The sequence below is a fragment of the Acomys minous genome (genome assembly GCF_964271855.1).
Source record: "Acomys minous genome assembly, chromosome: 13".
Classification (NCBI taxonomy): domain Eukaryota; kingdom Metazoa; phylum Chordata; class Mammalia; order Rodentia; family Muridae; genus Acomys; species Acomys minous.
In genome coordinates, this window is record NC_140495.1 from 47,737,327 (window position 1) to 47,756,983 (window position 19,657).

At 45.5% G+C, this 19,657-nt stretch overlaps 1 protein-coding gene across 1 annotated transcript in view; it reads right to left on the minus strand.

Annotated features, from left to right (window-relative positions):
• Window positions 1-19,657, minus strand: part of NEDD4 (NEDD4 E3 ubiquitin protein ligase) — a 94,249-nt gene that overhangs the window by 72,698 nt on the left and 1,894 nt on the right. The window contains exons 2-5 of the mRNA XM_084752891.1: window positions 14,308-14,470; window positions 13,075-13,148; window positions 7,551-7,629; window positions 7,412-7,450 (exon numbers count right to left, since the gene is read on the minus strand). Coding sequence (XP_084609017.1) covers window positions 7,412-7,450; window positions 7,551-7,629; window positions 13,075-13,148; window positions 14,308-14,470 — 355 coding nt within the window. The remainder of the gene's footprint in view (window positions 1-7,411; window positions 7,451-7,550; window positions 7,630-13,074; window positions 13,149-14,307; window positions 14,471-19,657) is intronic.

Here is a 19,657-nt window from a genome sequence, read left to right on the forward strand (position 1 = left end):
ACTTCGTAAACAGTGGCAGCAGCCAGCTCATCCAAATCCATGAGACCTGGGTGCAGGTGAGTGAGCCTTTATCAAAAAATAAAGTGGATGGTGCTTGAGGAGGAAAGACACCAAAGTTTGTCCTCTGGCCTCTACATGCACACACTATAAACACTACACACACACACATACACACACACACGGATACAAAGAACCAATATGAAAAGCTATAAGAGAAAAGGCTCACCTATAACAGAAGCATGAGGAAGCCGTGGACTCAGGAAAGTGTAGAACGACACATCTTAAGGGCCTAAAAGTAAGTGCATACTAACGAAGAGTGCTAGACCTGCAAAGCTGTCTTTTTCTATCGGTGGAGAAATGAGGACATTTCATACAAGCAATTCACAATCATCAAGCCAGCATTACAGAAGGAACACCTTACACACAGGAGGCAGAAAGAGTCTCACTCACAAAAGCACAGGAAAGAATAATTTCATGAGAAGACTAAATAAATCAGTATACGTCTCTCCATAATAACCTTAAATGTAAATGAGTTCAACTCACCAATGAAGAGGAACAGAACACACACACACACACACCACTAAAAATGCCTGTAAACCAGATTTTAAAAATACACCAAAAAAAGCACACAATGAACAGGCCGGCTTCAATCTGGGGACACAAATTTGGTTCAACACCTGCAAACCAATGAGCTCATCAGAACATAAATCACGTGACCATCTCCACCAATGCAGAAAGGCCTCTGGTGAAGTCCTGAAGGCAGCCACAACAGACCTATAGCCAATATTATACTAAACTAGAAAATATTGATAGCATACTCTCTAAAATCTCAAAGGTGTCCGCTTTCTAGTCTTACTCAATTTAGTGCTAGAAGTATCAGCAGTAAGAGAAGGAGAAGGCGCACAGTGGAAGAAGTCAGATTATGGCTATTTGCAGGGGACTGATCCTTTGCTTAAAAGGCCCTAAAGAGGGGCTGGAGAGATGGCTCAGAGGTTAAGAGCACTGGCTGTTCCTCCAAAGGTCCTAAGTTCAATTCCCAGCAACAACATGGTGGCTCACAACCATCTGTAATGGGAATCTGATGCCCTCTTGTGGCCAGCAGGTGTACATGCAGGCAAGCACTGTATACATAATAAATAGATATTAAAAAAATAAAATAAAATAAAAAGGCCCTAAAGAGCTAAGGACCACACCAGAAGAGTCTTGAGCCTGCTCAATACTTTCAGAAAAGCAGCAGCTATAAAATCAAATGCAAAACTAGTAGTTTTTATAGATACTAGTGAAATTTTAAAAAAAAAAGCCCAAAACACAAAAGAAAAACTTGTGGAGCTAGAGAGACAGCTCAGCAGTTAAGAGCATTTGTTGCTCTTGCAGGGGACCCCGGTCCAGCTCCCAGCACCCACAATCAGTTCCAGGACAGCCAATATCTTGCTTTCGCTGCTGGGGCCCCAGGCCCACGTGTGCTTTACATGCATATACGCAAGGAAAGCAGTCATATACATAAAATGAAATAAAATAAGTAAGTGTGATTTTAAAAAAATATGAAGTAAAAGACTCCTACAGTGAAAAGTTCAAGACACTGAAGAAAGAGACTGAAGACACTAGAATATGGAAAAAAAAAATCGCCCACAGTTAGAGACTATGAGATTCAGAACATAAAAAGACTTCAACTGGCAGAACACCAACCTCAGCAGAAGCAACAGTGCTACACAGGGACAGAACACCAACCTCAGCAGAAGCAACAGTGCTACACAGGGACAAAGCACCAAGGCACCAGCACCAGCTGTGCAGCTAAGGGAACCACAGAGGACCCAGAGATTAAACCCATGCAACAGCGCTACCCCATTTTTGACTACACTGATGAAAGCATGCTCTGGAGAAGGCATGGCTGCTTTGATCCTGGTGGACTTCCAAAGCTAAAGGCTGAAGGCAGATCTTCATCTCCTATCTTTTCTAAAAAATCCATTCTAAATCCAAAGGCCTCAACGTAAACTCTGAAAATTTAAAACTGCCTGGGGAACACACTTCAAGATGCAGGTATGGACAAGGATTTTTCTGGTGCTATATATAAGAAATAATCACAACAGGCTGGAGAAATGGCTCAGTGGTCTGGGGCACTGCTCCTCCAAAGGATCCAGGTTCAGTTCCCAGGACCCTCATACGACAGCTCACAACTGCGTATAGTTCCAGTTCCAAGGGATCTGATCCCCTCACACCAATGCACATAAAATAAAATTAGATTTAAAAAAATAGACAAATGGGATTTTACAAAATTAAGAAGCTTCTGTACGGGGTTAGGGATTTAGCTAAGTGGTAGAGTGCTTGCCTAGCAACTGCAAGGCCCTGGGTTCAGTTCTCAGCTCTGGGAAGAAAAAAGGAGGAGGAGGAGGAAGAAGAAGAGGAGGAGGAGGAGGAACAGCAGCAGCAGCAGCAGCTTCTGTGCCACAAAGAAAACAACTCCCAGAATGAAGAGAACCTGCGAGTTGGTACAATGTCTGGCAGCCACATGCCAGATGGGTGCTAAGACCTCACATACATAAAGAGCTTCAAAAATGAAAGTGGCAAAGAATTCACTCATTCAATCAGTAAGTGGGCTGACTGTCAAAAGAAGAAACACACTGGCCAATGCATACTTGAAAAGTTGTTGAACATTCTTAGCCGTCAGAGAAATACAAATTAAAACTGCTTGGAGACTCAGTCCCTCCCCAGTGTAATGTGGAAAAAAAAAAAAAGAATGACAAATGCTGGAGAGAAAGAGAGAAAGAGGCCTTATTCATTGTGGGTGGACTGGAAACAGCCACAAACGGGAAGCAGTATAGAGACTCATCTCAAAATACAAAACAGGTGCTGGAGAGATGGTTCGGTGGCTAAGAGCATTTGCTGCTTTGCAGAGGATTGGCAACATCTGTAACTCCGGTTCCAAGGCATCTGTCACCCTCTTCTGGACTCCGTGGGCACGGGGCACATACATGATGCACAGATATAACAGCAAGCAAAACACTCATACACATATAATAAGATAAATGAATCTACAATCTTTTTTTTAAATACCTGAAAACAGAACTACTATTTGGTTCAGCTGTCACACTCTTGGGAAAGAATGTGACTGCTCCTAGGTATGGTGGGGTTTATTATAGATAAAAGGGAGACATAGCCAGAGGCAGAAACATCTGGGAGAGTTCAGAGTGGCCACGGCCCTTGACCATGCCAGGGGAGGGGGAGGGGCAAGGGGGAAAAGGAAAGAGAGAGGGAAGGGGAGGGGGGATTGAGGGAGGAGGGGGGGGGAAGGGGAAAGGGGGAGAAGGGGGAATCACGTGCAGCAGCCAGGAGGCCAAAGTTACAAAAGAAGGGAAGGCAGCCAAAATGTCCAGCTTATACAGGGAAGAGCCTCCGGAGATTGGGCAGCCCAGCGCCTGGGCTGCAGAGCTCAGGGTAGAGGGATGGGCATGCCAGGCATACCCTGTAACATACCTGTATGGACTGAGGGATGCTGGGAGAACCTGGAGGCCAGTTCTGCTTTGATATGTTAAACAGGCATCTCAGCTGCTTGTTTGAGACTTAACACTGGCTACATATACCCAGCAAGTTAATATACCACAGAGATATTTGCACACCCACGTTTACTGCTGTTATCAGTCACCGCAGATGAATGGATAAAGGAAACGTGGTCCATACACACCGTGGAATCTTATGCAATCATAAAGAAAATTGAAAACATGGCACTTCCAGGAAAATCGATGCAGCTAGAAATAAGTGAAATAAGCCACCGAGAAAGACAAATGCTGTACGTTTTCTCTTATATGAAAAACTTGCTTGCGTGTATTTATATTTGTGTATTTAGATTACAAAATTAGACATGGGAGAGGAAAGGAAGAGATTTAACGGGCTTGGGAAACGGAGGAGGCAATAGAAATCCTACAATAAGAAAGCAGAAAGGGAGGAGAGGAATAACTGAGGAAACAAGGAAAGCCAGCTTGGGAGGGGACAGGGAGCACCAAGGAGGGGACAGGGAGCACCAAGGAGGGGAGAGGGAGCACCAAGGAGGGGACAGGGAGCACCAAGGAGGGGACAGGGAGCACCAAGGAGGGGACAGGGAGCACCAAGGAGGGGACAGGGAGCACCAAGGAGGGGACAGGGAGCACCAAGGAGGGCAGTGGAGAAGGAGACAAATAGAAACAAAAAATGATGTCAAATGTCAGAGCATGCCATTATACATCAACTTATTTTGTATGCCAACCTAAAATATTAAAAAAAAAAATATTGAAGCTGGGCGTGGTGGTGACGCACGCCTTTAATCCCAGCACTCAGGAGGCAGAGGCAGGCAGATCGCTGAGTTTGAGGCCAGCCTGCGCTACACGGAGAGACCTTGGGGGGGGCGGGAAACAGAGGGATTGTCTTATACTCAGAAGTCATCAAGGATATTTCTATAGTTGAAGTTCACATTTTCTTACCATTAAAAAAACAAACAACAAAAAAACTCTCAAAGCAAGAAGAGATGAAGGCAAATTTTGGTTTAGTTCATTCCTCTCTCTAACTCTTCTGTTATGCTTTCATGGAAGTAAATAAATCAAAGGTCAACAGCCAGGTGGTGGTAACGCATGCCTTTAATCCCAGCACCTGGGAGACAGAGGCAGGCAGCCAGGTCTCTGAGTTCCAGGACAGCCTGGTCTACAGAACAAGTTCCAGGACAGCCAGGACTCACAGAGAAACCCTGTCTTGAAACAAAACAAAACAAGAGAAAGAGCAGATGTGCAAAGAAAATGTTGGTAAATGTTGAAAAGTGCACATACTTCTGGGCAAAATACAGTAAGTAAAGTAAATAATAAATTTTAACCGAGGAACTGAGCCCCCAGGGGAAGACTCTGAAAACTCGCCTAAGCAACACGCATGCCATGGAGACTGCCCAACGCTGACACAGCAGCCTCTGGCTGCAAAGAGCAAGACCAAAAGTTAGTTTCACTTTTCCTGGAATGACTCTTAACCAGCCACTTCTCCAAGATTCCAAAATCTCAGACCCGTTTCAGATGCTGGTTCTGTCATGGAGGACAGGACGCTTTCCTCTGAACGTGAACACCAGAGGCACCTTGCTGGCACTGGCATCTGGCCTTCAGGAAGGCTCGTGTGTCCACAGAAGTCTACGGATGCAACTGCAGCCACATCCAAATTTTTTTTTAGTGGTTTATTTAATTTTATTTTATGTGCACTGGTGTTCTGCTTGCACTTTTGTCTGTGTGAGGGTGTCAGGTCCCCTGGAACTGGAACTGCAGAGAGTTGTGAGCTGTCATGTGGGCGCTCGGAACTGAATCCTTTGGAAGAGCAGCCAGCGCTCTTAACTGCTGGGCCATCTCTCCGGCACCATGCCCCTTTTAATGAGAATTTTTTTGTTTTAATAGGACAAAATAAATATTTACTCAGAAGAACACTGCACCAAGGGGAAAGAGAACAGATGAACCCGGCAGCTGGGAGTCATGGTGACCTTGGGTGTGAGCTGTGAAAGGACATTGGGGAAGCAGAAATCAAACAGGAAGCTATACCTTTAAGAATACTGGCCATGTGAGCTGGAGAGATGGCTCAGAGGTTAAGAGCACTGGCTGCTCTTCCAAAGGTCCTGAGTTCAATTCCCAGCACCCACATGGTGGCTCACAGACATCTATAACGAGATCTGGTGCCCTCTTCTGGTGTGCAGGTGTACATGAAGACAGAGCACTGTATATATAATAAATAAATCTTAAAAAAAAAAAAATACTGGCCATTTATGAGCCCACAGGCAAAGAGGAAACTGAGGCGCGGTGAACTATTTTAGGGAAAATACAAGCAGAAGACGACTGTGGAGATGCATCTCTGTCCTGGCAGTCTCCTGGGAACTGGAATAATGGGGGTGGAGTCTGAGGTGGGGTGAGGGACGAGGCGGAAGGTCAAGATCTCCTATGCACAGGAGCCCCCACCCCTGGCTCTGCTACCGTGGGATGAGAGCACCCAGGCGCCCTATCGCGCCTCCACAGCCTTTGGCCACTCCACCACTTACACCATTCCTCCTAACATTAATGGCTCCTCCCGTGTCATCAGATGGCTCTTAATGTTAACTCTTTTTAAGATTGATTTATATTTTACTTTATATGTACAAGGGCACGTGTGCCTGGCACACTCAGAGGTAAAAACAGGGTGCTGGGTGCCCTAGAACTGGCGTGACAGACGGTTGTAAGTCACCACACGGGTGCTGCGAACTGAACCCCGACCCTCCGTAAGAGCAGCACTTGCCTTTCACCTCTGAACCATCTCTCCAACCCCTAATTGTAACTCTTCTTTTAAAATGTTGCTGGGTACCTGGGGATGGTGGTGCACACCTTTAATCCCAGAACTCAGAGAGCAGAGGCAGATGGATCTCGGTGAGTTCAAGGCAGGTCTGCTCTCTATAAAGCTAGTCCCAGGCCACCATGGCCGACAGTGAGAGTCCGTCTCAGAAAAGAAAGTTAAAAATTTCCTTTAAAACTTTTAGATCCAGGGCTGGAGAGATGGCTCAGAGGTTAAGGGCACTAACTGCTCTTCCAGAGGTCCTGAGTTCAATTCTGGGCAACCACATGGTGGCTCACAACCATCTAGGTGATCTGATGCCCTCTCCTGGAATGCAGGTGTACATGCAAATAGAGCGTTCATATATATACAATAAATAAATCTATAAAAAAAATTTTTTAGATCCAGTCAAATGTCTCAGCTGACTAAAGAGTTTGTTATGCAATGCTGGAGCCTGGGTTTGGTTCCCAGGGCTCATAGGAAGGAGAGCACCCAGTCCACAGAGCTGCCTCTAACCTCCACATGTGTTCCACATCACATGCATGATGTATGTCCTCACTCACGCACACACACATGAATAATAAATAAAATTCAGCCGGGCGTAGTGGCGCACGCCTTTAATCCCAGCACTCGGGAGGCAGAGGCGGGCGGATCACTGTGAGTTCGAGGCCAGCCTGGTCTACAAAGTGAGTCCAGGACAGCCAAGGCTACAGAGAGACCCCGTCTCGAAAAAACCAAAAATAAAATAAAATAAAATAAAATAAATAAATAAATAAATAAATAAAATTCATGGACTGGAGAGATGGCTCAGCGGTTAAAAGTGCTGCCTGCTCTTCCAGAGGTCCTGAGTTCAATTCCCAGCAACCACATGGTGGCTCACAACCATTTGTAATGTGATCTGATGCCCTCTTCTGGCCTGCAGGTGTACGTATACAGAGCACTGTATACGCAATAAATAAATAATTCTTTTAAAAAATAAATAAAATAAAATAAAATAAATTCAAAGCTCTAGGCAAATTCAAAGATGTTATTTTAGAATATTGTAAATGAATACTTAATAGTATCCTTGGAGAAAAATAAAAGCTTTGTTCTTTTTTAATAAAATAAAATATATACTTACTCTGAACAGTATTTCTTCATTCCATTTTGGATTCAAAGACTAAAAGACAATAAACATAGTATAATTTATTTTTTTTTAATAATTTGTCATATAAAAAACAAAGCTTATTAAAAATTCTTGGAAACGGGCTCACTCTAACCTTTTTGATAGTTTTTGTCTGCACGCTGGTAAGGACTCCGCTCATTGGGTCATACAGTGTCACTCTCACGTAAGGATCACTGTCAAAAACAAACACATTTTGGTGGAAGTTTAGTCCAACTGTTCAAATGATCAGATCTTCAAAGTTTTCAGTTCTATTATTTTGTACCCTTAAAATCCAGGGTAAGCATTTGCAGAAACTTACACTTTGTTAAAAAACCTTATGATTTATAGTGCAGGCCTCTTATTCATAAGTCTGGTGACTTACAAACCTTTTAGAGATTTTGAAAATGTTTAATTCCTAGTCCTGTCTTTTGAGTGCACATGGCTGATTCAAGGTTTGTAAAGCTAGCTTTTCAAGACCACAGGTGTTTCCAAACCATCTCACTGTAAGGAATAAAGACCAACAGAGACATGGTGCACACCAACCCATGCAGATACATAAGGGAAAATAAGTCTTAAAATTTTAAGTCTTCAAATTAAGTCAAGCCTTTAATTACACTAAAATAGGGCAAACTCCAGCTAAAAACAATTACATATTGCCAGGCACGGTGGGGCACTGCCTTTAACTGCAGCACTCAGAAGGCAGAGGCAAGCAGCTCTCTATGAGTTTGAGATATAATAAATTTACATGTTATAGAAGCCCTTTTGTTTGTTTTTTTTTTTTTTAAGGCTTCATGTTTATGTGTGTACACGCAGGTGACAAAGAGGACTAGAAAGCGCCGGGTCCCCTGGAGCTAGAGTTACAGAGCCACCTGACACTGATACTGGTAACCAAACTCAGGATTTTTGCAAGAGCAGCAAGTGCTGTTAACTGCTGAGCCATCTCTCCAGGCCCTGAAACACTCTAAAGGGAGACTTGGAAAAGGTCAATTTTGTGACACATGGCTTTGAAAGCGACAAAGAGGGAGGACACTGCTGTCTGGCGCCCCCCACCTCAGAAGGCCCACAGTGGCCTGTTTCACCAACTCCTTACCCCTCCAGCTTTCCCGTGGACCTAGTTTTTTTTCCTAGGTTTATCAATGTAGGGTGTTTGGTTTGGTTTTTAGTTTTTTGAGACAGGGTCTCTCTGTGTTGCCTTGACTGTCCTGGACTAACTCTGTAGACCAGGCAGGTCTTGAACTCAGAGAGATCCACCTGCCTCTGCCTCCCGAGTGCTGGGATTAAACACATGCGCCACCATGCCCGGCTCAAACTCCTCCGCTCCTGACTCCCCTTCCTTCCTCGCACAAAGTAGAACACATTTTTTCCCCTTCCTTTCTCAGTTAAAGTTTACAAGAGAATGCTCGGTAATAACTCTTACCCAGCAATTACTCCACATCAAACTCTATTCAAAACAGCTTTTGATGGCCCAGGGTCAGCCATCATCCTTTTCTCCCAGTTGTATAGACCACACAGCAGTGGGAGGGCGGGGGCTGAGACTACAGCACCTGCTCCACAGAAAACCACACCCAAGCAGCGCAGAGCGACCTCCCTATTACACTGCCTTTTCACACCCATAGCTCTAGAGAACCGCTAAGTCTGGTTTCTCTCTGCCCTCAGATCTATTCTGAAAATGATTTGAAATGATCACTTCTTGGGTTCTTACACCATTCTGAATTCCTCTTCCTCGCTCCCTGACAGGTTTATCGTGTAGCCCAGGCTGGCCTTAAACTATCTGTGTAGCTGAGGGGGACGACCTTGATCTTCTAATTCTCCTGCCTCCAGCCCAAGTGCTAGGATTACAAGCGCACATCACCACATCCAGCTGACGTGGTGCTATGGCTCTCACCCAGGGCCTTGTGCATTCTACTCAGGCTAGCCTCCGTCCCCAGGGACCCCACACACCTCAGTCTTTCTTAAGCGTTTTTCTATTGTCTGCAAGTTTCAGGCTGATATTCCCTAAGCTGTTCACCTGGCCTCCTGTTATACAGTTCCCTTCTGACTCTCCTCCATGCCTTCTTACAACATAGTTTTACAATATAGAGTGTAAAATAAAAAATTTAATCCCAGCACTTAGGAGACAGAGCCAGGCAAATCTCTCTGAGTTCCAGGGGTTCCAGGCTAGCCAGGGCTACATAATGAGACCCTGTCTCAGAACAAACAAAAATCTAACTCTAACCAGCCCAGACATTTTATACTGTCTGTACCGTTCAGCGGTTCTGCTTATTTATTTATTCACTTTACATCCTGGTCACTTAGGCCCATCCCTCCTCCCCTCCCACTCCTGCCTTCCCTCCTATCCCCTATTCCTCAGAAAAGGGGAGCCCCACTTCCAACCCACCCCAGCTCATCAAGCTGCTTCAGGGTTGAGTGTGTCCTCTTCCTCTGTGACCTGGCTCTGCTCATCTTTAATTCATTTTTAAAATTATATTACTATTGAGTCATAAGAAACGTAAGATAGCTAAAACTATAGATCTTGTTGGATGACTGACTGCTTCTTTATTGTGGTCTAAACATTTAATCTGCGCTCTCCCTTAGGTCTTTAATTGTACAATAAATACACTATGGTCCGTCTCCGGACAGTGAGGTGGCTCAGAGGGTAAAGGCAACTTCAGTTCCATCTCCAAAAACCTACATGGTGGAAGCAAGGAACTGGTCCATACAAGCTGTCTTCTGGTCTCTACCTACATGCTATGCTATGGCATGTGCACATGTTCTCGGCCCCCAAATAGAATGTAATGGTCCTCTGTCTCCTTTCTTTTCCTTAGTGTGTCTGACTTGTAAACTTACCTCCGAGGGGCCATGAATGACAGCGAGACAATACTTGAGCTCCCACGCTCAGTATGGTCTACGCAGACACCTCACAGCGATCACGTCTCAGGCACAGTCTGACGCCACAAAACTCATGGCAGCTTGCTCTAAACCCATCAGTTAGAACTCTCTGATGGAAACGCACACAGCTTATACCCTGAATCCCAAAGACCGCAGCCTGCACGTCCTTACCCACATACACTAATACAGATACCCCCAGGGGCCTCTGCAATTGCTGGTGGCGAGGTTCTACTACAGGATGAAGAGCCACAGTGAAATCCCCGGAGCACTGGGAGGACAGGCCTACAGCTGATAGACAGCCCCTCCCCCGCCCCTCCCCCGCTCCACTTTGAGACCGTGACTGAATAAGAAGCAAACACACAACAGCCACTTTATAAGACCCTGAAACAGGGAGTCAAGCTAAAGACTCAAGGGGCTTCCGACTCAACGCGGACTGTGAGATAATAAACACGTGCCTGGTTGAGACCTAAGCCGTGGTTAATATCACCAGGCAATAATCCTCACATGGCCCGTGACTTGTCAATGTCTGCGTACCTTTGAACATCCATTTTGGAGTCAGGAACACTTGCTTTGCAGCCACTAGGATCCATTCTTTAGGCCAAAGTTATTGGTAATACTGTACAGATTTGTCTTTCCCATTCACTTTAAAGATTTATTTTTATTTTTAACTATATGTGTCTGTGCGGCGGTCTGCGTCTATGCCTGTGGAGCCCAGAGGTTTTGGATGCCCCTGGAACTGGAGCTACAGCCAGATGTGGGGGGCAGGAAGCAATGGAAGCGCCAGGCGCTCTTTCCTGCCCAGCTTCGTGCACCAGCCTCAGAGGACTTGGTTTTTTTTTTAAGTGTCTGTTCTAACAATTTTTTGTTTGTTTGTTTGTTTTGTTTTGTTTTTCGAGACAGGGTTTCTCTGTGTTAGCCTTGGCTGTCCTGGACTCACTTTGTAAACCAAGCTGGCCTCGAACTCACAGCGATCCGCCCGCCTCTGCCTCCCTAGTGCTGGGATTAAAGGCGTGCGCCACCACGCCCGGCCTTGTTCTAACGATTTTGAGAAAGTCCTGAGTGTCTTTATCCAAATTAGTACAGAACTGTCATTTTCCCTCTAATTCTGTCAAACTTTGTGTGTTCTTTGGTGGTTTTTAGCTCTCCGCTCTTTCTGGACTTGGTTGTAACATTCTTTCGTTTTCCTCTATCATCTTCTCATCTGTAAACGGCCCTATTACCATGCAGTTCGCCTCTGCTCTATGGTGGCCATCCTGCCATCACACCACCAAAGCACTTCAGCTTCAAACGCTCTATTTTAGTTGTAGAATTTTCCGTTTATCTATCCATTTCATTCCTGAGAATTGCTATGTCACGACTGACCGTGAGCATGCATTCATTCTCTCTCTCTTCTTCCCCCCGCCCCCAGTTTTTCTATTTATTTGTTTGTTTGTTTGTTTATTGGTTTTTCCAGACAGAGTTTCTCTGTGTATCCTTGGCTGTCCTCGACTCACTTTGTAGACCAGCCTGGCCTCGAACTCACAGCGATCTACCTGTCTTTGCCTCCCAAGTGCTGGGATTAAAGGCGTGCACCACCACGCCCGACTTCTCCAGTTTTTCTTTTTAAAAATGGTGTCTCAGACTGGAGAGAGGGCTCAGAGGTTAAGAGCACTGACTGTCCCTCCAAAGGTCCTCTGTTCAATTCCCAGCAACCACATGGTGGTTTCACAGCCATCTACAATGTGATCTGACTCCCTCTTCTGGCCTGCAGGTGTACATACAGGCAGAGCACGGTGTACATAATAATAAATAAATAATTTTTTTTTAATGATGCCTCTCTGTGTAGAACTCCCTATGTAGCCCAGACTGGCTTTCAATTCAGAGCTCTCCCTACCTCTGCCTCCTCACATACTGTCAGTGTGCTCCATTTCCTCACTCTTAACAGACTGTGAAGATGACGTGCTGTACCATGGAGACTGTCTGCTGAGTTAGAGACTTTCCTGTTTATCTATCTTGTTTGGACAAGGGTCACACACTCTGTTGGGCAATAACTCTCTGCCCAGATCTTCTGACACAGCTAAGAGCCCAGCTCTCTCCCCCAGAATCCTCGCCGTTGACACGTTTCCTTCAGACTCATTCTTGTCGTTTCTCCACCGCGGATCCGAGCGCTGCTCCAGGTTCTCAGGCTGCGGGGACCAGCAGCCACCGCTCCAGGCTGAGTCCACGTGGCCTCACTCTAATTCCCAAAGTGGGCACCACTCTATGCTCAGAGTGACTTTTTATACTGTCCCCAGAGACTATGTGGTTATTATCTGCTAAGAGATTTAGGATTATAATAGTATGAATTTCTGAGGGCATAACTCAATAGTAAATCTATAACTACCACTGTCTTTATTTTTACAAATTCAGTAATTCAGGTACCAAGAAATATAATCAACCACCTAACCTGGAGTGGTTTCACTATGCACCAATTTACAAGTATCACCATTCGATTTTTCATTTAATCAAGGTTCAAGAAAGAACTAAAAGAAAGGAAAGAAGGAAGGAAGGAAGGAAGAACTGACAAATGCCGTATTTTAAAATCCCAATACCAGCTGGGCGTGATGGCGCACGCCTTTAATTCCAGCACTCAGGAGGCAGAGGCAAGCGGATCTCTGTAAATTCAAGACCAGCCTGATCTACAAAGAGAGTCCAGGACAGCCAGGGCTACACAGAGAAACCCTGTCTCAAAAGATAAAAATAAATAAATAAATAAATAAAATAAAACCCCAATCCCATGTATTATACTTTACCTGGCTCCCAAGATGTCTTTCTTGGCCAGGCCTATGCCAGCTATAACCTTCACTCTCACAACTCGTGTGTTATCCTAAAACACAAAAAGTTCTGCTTTATTTCCATCTCCGTATGAGTTACTTAATACTGCAGTAAATAGGACAATAAAACCAGAGAAATATTTTAAATAATTAATCCGATTAAAAGCTATATAAAAGAAAATGAAAACAAAATTTACTATCCTTAGAAACATTTGACCACACACAAAGAAAAGCAGAGAACTAAAGTCAAGTTATTACACTCAGTAAGACTTTAACCTTATTTACAAAAAAAAAAAAATCTAATGGCAAAGTATAACTAATGAAGCTACCATTACCACTGTGGCTGTTTTGAGAACATAAAATAAAAAACTGATCATCATTTGTAGTAAGTACTAAGAAAAGATATTTTTTAAGACTCATTAAACAGTTTATAAATAATAACAGCACACACTCAATATGGCAAATATCAATTGTGCTGCAGATCCTAGTGGAATGCGGTCTTATGGGAGAACTTCTTTGTCTTAAGAAGGACAAAGAAGGGAGCTAGGGGGAGGATCTACTTGGGCGGACATGATCAACACACACTCTATGTGGCTGGGTGTGGTAGTGCACCACTTTCTTAATCCCTTGGAGGCAGCACTAGGCAGACCTCTTTGAATTCAAAACAAGCTTGGTCTACATAATGCGTTCCAGGCTAGAACCCTGTCAAAAGGGGGAAGGGGGAAAAAAAAGGAAAAGAAAAGTAAGTTAGTTAGTTAAGTTGTAGGGCTGGAGAAATGGCTCAGAAGTTAAGAGCATTAGCTGCTCTTCCAGAGGACCTGGATTCAATTCCCAGCACATACGTGGTGGCTCATGGCCATCTGTCTATAGGTCCAGCACATACGCGGTGGCTCGCAGCCATCTGTCTATAGGTCCAGCACATACGCGGTGGCTCGCAGCCATCTGTCTATAGGACCAGCACATACGTGGTGGCTCACGGCCATCTGTCTATAGGACCAGCACATACGTGGTGGCTCAGGGCCATCTGTCTATAGGACCAGCACATATGCGGTGGCTCACGGCCATCTGTGTATAGGACCAGCACATATGTGGTGGCTCACAGCCATCTGTCTATAGGTTCAGTTCCAGGGTCTCTATGAACACTAGGAGCATACAGACATACACACATACAAACAAAACACCATACACATATATACAAACTTAAATACGTACATTGTGGGACTGGAGAGATGGCTCGTCGGTTAGGAGCACCTGTTCCTCTTCCAGAGAACCTGGATTCAACTCCCAGCACCCACATGGCGGCTCACAGCCGTCTGTAACTTCACTTCCAGGGGATCCGACACCATCTTCTTGCTTATCCAGGCAAAACTCCCATACCCATAAAAATAAAAGAAAAAAAATACATTGCATGAAATTCTCAACAAATTAATAAAAAACATTATACTTTCTAAAGAGATACATATCAAAATATTCAGGGGGACACAGCACAAATTCTGTAACTTATTCTCAAGTGGCTTAGCAAATAAAAAGCTGGATGTGAGTCTCTGTGCATATGTAAACAAAAGGCCATGTTACCTAACTGCAGACTGGGTTCACAGAGAAGTACGTGTTACACCCCCTCTTAACTGTCCTAGAGACTACAAATAGTTTAAATCGAAACAGGGTAGGTACTCTGCATTCATTTTAGCTACTGGGGAAAAATATACCAACGAAAAACACCCCGGGGGATTTATTTGACTTACAAATTCCTGAGCCCATCACAGAAGGGAAACCAAGGCAAGAATTCAAGCAGCTCTCGCACACCGTCCATAGTCAAGAGCAGAGACTTGCTTGCCATTAAGCCAGCTTTTTCTCTTAACGTTGTCTGAGACCTCTGCCAAAACAGTCTGTGGGCCGGGCTGGTATAGTGCATACTTTCATAAACTCCGTCCACAGCAAGGTGTGCTCACTCTTATTTATTTACACTGGCAGATCTAGTCGAGTCCAACTTTTTATTTGCTAATTGTGCTGGCTAGTTTTATGTCAACTTAACACAGCTATTGTCATAAAAGAAGGAATCTCAACAGAGAAAATGCCTTCTTAAGGCACTGGACTGCTGGAGGCAAGCATTTTTAGTGACTGCTGTGAGAGGGTGCAGCCGTTGTGGGTAGGACCATCCCCTGGGCTGGTGGGCCTGGGCACTATAAGGCAGGCTGAGCAAGCCATGAAGAACAAGCCAGCAAGTCTCCAGGCTGCTCTGCCTGACTCCCTTCAGTGACGGGCAACAGTGATGAGTGTAAGCTAAATAAAGCCTTTTCCTCCACAAGCTGCTCTCGATCATGGTGTCGCTTTACAGCAATAGGACAGTAACTAAGACACTGAGCCATTTGAGAATAAGTTACTAGCGATGTGTGCCGCCCACAATGGACCAGGTCTTCTTACATCAAGTAAAAATCAACAAAGCCCACAGATCTGTCCACAGGCCAACCTGATCCAGATAAAATGCCTCAGTAAGAGCCTGCCCCCCATATTGGTACATGCCTTTAATACAAGCACTCAAGAGGCAGAGGCAGGCTGATAGCTCTCTGGTCTACATAGTGAGTTCCAAGGCAGCCAGGGCTACACAGTAAGATCCAGTTTCAAAAATAAGCCAATATATGTAAAATTGCACAAGATACAGAAATAAAATTAGTAAAAACACACAAACTTCAATGAGTAATGTTAAAATACCGTTGAAGGACTTGGGGAAATAATAAACAGGGACACTCTCTGTGCTTGCAGATGAAAACATTTAATAAGTTGTCTATTTTCTCCAAAGTAATATGTAAATACAACTCAATTCTTAACCCTTGAATATTTTTGTCGTCTTAGTAAATGACTTGAGAGTCCATATCCAAGTGTAAAAACAATGTTAAAAATGGCGCCTGAGCCGGGTGTGGTGGTGCATGCCTTTAATCCCAGCACTTGGGAGGCAGAGGCAGGGGGATCCCTGTGAGTTCGAGGCCAGGCTGGTCTACAAAGTGAGTCCAGGACAGCCAAAGATACACAGAGAAACCCTGTCTTGAAAAACAAAAACAAACAAATAAAAACAAACAAACAAAAAAAAAAAGAAGAAGAAAAAAAATTCACAGGGGCTGGAGAGATGGCTCAGAGGTTAAGAGCACTGTCTGTTCTTTCCAGAGGTCCTGAGTTTAATTCCCAGCAACCAAATGGTGGCTCACAACCATCTATACTGGGATCTGATGTACATGCAGACAGAGTACTCATACATAAAATAAACTTTTTTTATTTTAAAGTTCACAAGCAAGCCAGAAAATGGCTCCATGTCCCAATGTACTTGCTGCCAAGCTTGGTGATTCAAGTTCAAATCCTGGGATGCACATGATGGAAAAGAAATGATTCCCACAAGCTGTCTTCTAACTTCCATATACGCACCATGGCACATTCTACACACACACACACACACACACACACACACACACTGTATGTGTGTGTTTGTATGTATATGTATGTATATATATGTATGTATATATGTGTGTATATGTATGTATATGTAAATAAATACAATTCTTTAAGTCTCAGAAAAAACTCATATTTTTGAGTTTAAGTAGGAAAAGAATCAGGGCTGGGGACATAGCTAAGTTGCTGGGGTACACGCCTACCTGCACGATGCTCTGCGTACATACATGCAGCCAGGAGCCTAGAACCTTAATCTCCCTGTCTTCACTTCCAGATATGGGACTGTAGGTGTGTGCACCACGCCCATAAACCCAGCGCTCCAGCCAGACAACGCCAGCCTCAGGCTCTCTTTTTTTGTTGTGGCTTACTTTTATTACTTTTAATTACGTTTGTGTTTGTGTGCGGGTATGTGTGCACGGGCTCCCTGTGGAGGGCAGCAGAGGGTGTGCTGGGGGGGGGGGGGTCCTCTCGGCTTCACGTTACAGGAAATTGTGTGCTATCCTATGTGACTGGAGCTGAACTCAGGTCTCCCACGAGCAGCAAGCGCTCTTAACTGCTGAGCCGCCTTCTCTCCAGCCCCCAACGGTGTAATTCTTTTGTGGAAAAAGTCAATCCTCACTTGCCTTTGCAGAAAGCCAAAGACATAAAGTGATGCCCTTCTTTTTTAATTCTCCTGCCCGCCCCCACCACCCCCCCCCACCCCCACCCCCCTCACCCCCCGCCCCCACTCACCCCCACGCCCAAATCTTCAGTAAGTCCATCTAATTAGGAACCCTACTTCTCACAAACACTGCCTGGGAGACAGTTCCCAGCTTCTAAGGAGCTGGGAGAAGACAGGCCGGACACCAGGCAACACCCCCCCTCCCCCCCCGCAGGGCCCATTTCCTCTCTCTCTCTCACCAAAGACTGGTGAGGGCTGTCTGGCACCTTTAAAACCCCAGCATTCTAACAGGAAGGAGAGGCAGGCAAATCTCTGAGTTCAAGGCCAGCCTGGTCTACACTGAGAGTTCCAGGTTACGTACGTAGTGGGGGACCCCGTTTCAAAAAAGGAGAGGGGTGACCAGTTACTGCCCATTGTTAGTTCTAAGTGACTCTCGGAGCAAACTGTGTAAAGTGCAGTACACTTCTCCACTTAGCTGAACGCTCTGATAGTAACTGCTGTGGACGGAGCCCGCTCTCCTCAGGGCATACGTGAAAGGACTAAAGCCTGTCAAACAGTGGGCGAGGCATTCGAGGCGACCTCAGCACGCTTTAACGCTCTCCGTCATCCAGTGGGCCAGTGCCCAATCACTGTGTAAGATTAAACTACCGTTCTCTCCGTTCCATGCCACTCCTATTCGGGTTTCTCTTGGATTTTGTTTGTTTGAATCCATTTCCTTCTTTTGGAGGTAGAAGCTGGCAGCATGGCTCCTGTCAGTCTCAGGCAATGGGTCCTCTGGCCCGCAGCTCCCCCAAAGCTGGGATTGCAGGTGTGTGCCACATCCACCTCTATGACCTTGGATTTTTTTATATTTTATTTTTTCCCCCTTTCCTGACACAAGGTCTCTCTCTGAGGCCTTGGCTGCTCGGGATCTTGCTACGCTGCCCATACTGGCCTTGAATGCACAGAACTCCTCCTGCCTGTCTCCCAGGGGCTGGTATTAGCAGCACGGGCTACCCCGTGTGGTGGCAGATGCAGTGCTGGGGCTCCACTCTAAGGCAACAACAGCCAAGCACCCCACCTACTAAGCCACACCCCGAGCCCAACCACTTTTAATCCACAGCAGAGGGCTGCCTACTCCCAGACCAGTCTCTGAGTTCGGAAGATGACACAGCTGCCATGTCTCTTTCTTTAAATAAAGTGTGTGTGTGTGTGTGTGCGCGCGCGCGCGCGTGTGTGTGCGCTCGCGCGCGCGCCCATGTGTGTTCCAAGGCCTCATTTGGTTTTGTGATAAACCAGAAAAGAAATGCCAAACGACGGCAACAAGCTGCCAACCACAACCAGAAAACAAGCCATTCCTGTCTTTTTCACCAGACAGTGAACTCCTTGGAGGCTGGCAGTCTTTCATCCTCTCTGCATCCCTAGTGCTTGGCACAATACACACAGAACGGTTAATGATCGTCTGCTGAGTAAACGTTAATAACCCAATTAGCACCGCAGTGGAGGATGCTCACAACCTCGTCTGTCTCTGCCTTCCTACCTCACTCTCTTCTTTAATGCGCATGAAGCAGACACAGAAAGATGGAAGAGAATTTGAGTCATGGGGCTGTAGCAGGCCCTGGGCCGCGAACTCTTTAGAAGCAGAAACCCTTCAGTGAGTTCGGGCTGTCCTTACTACAAAAGGTGGAGAGCTCCTAGCCCCAGCTGCTGCTGAGTAACGTCTAGCTGCCACACAGAGCAGATGAAAAAAACAAACAAACAAAAACAAAACAATCAGGAATACAGATTAGGGAAAGGCAACTTTAGCAATATTTAGTCTGCGATCAGCTGTCTCTGCTGGAAGGAGTGAGAATAGCCGCCTCCGAGTAGCAACATAGAGCCCGAGGCTAGGGTAGGCCGGCAGCCTGAGGTCCTCCGGGAGAGGGGGGGCGGAGGGGGGGGTGGGAGGGCTGCGCAGCCTCGGAGAGATAAGAAAGGCATCCGAGAGGGCCCTGCATTACCTCCGGCATCTTTCCACACAACAACAGGGACTAGCCAGGCGTCTCCCCTGCCTCATCCTGAGTAGCTAGAACCACTGACCTGCCCATCACCACGTTCTGAGCAGGAACTGAAAAGGGAACTTCTTTTTAAGGTTTACTTCTTTTCTGTGTGGGATTATCTTGCCTGAGTGTATTTATGCGCACCATGTCTAAGCCTGACTTCCACAGAGGGCACCAATTCAAGATGGCTGTAAATCACCATGTGGCTACAGCGGCCGAACCCAGGCCCTCTGTAAGAGCAGAAAGCGCTCTCAATTGTTTTATAGCTCTTCTTGTCACAACACTCTGAAGTATATAAACATTCCACCCACCGCCATGGGGGTTTTGTTTTGTTTTGTTTTGTTTTTTGGGTTTTGGGTTTTTCTAGACAAGGTTTTTCTGTGTAGTCCTGGCTGTCCTGGACTTGCTTTGTATACCAGGGTAGCCTCGAACTTACATCGATCTG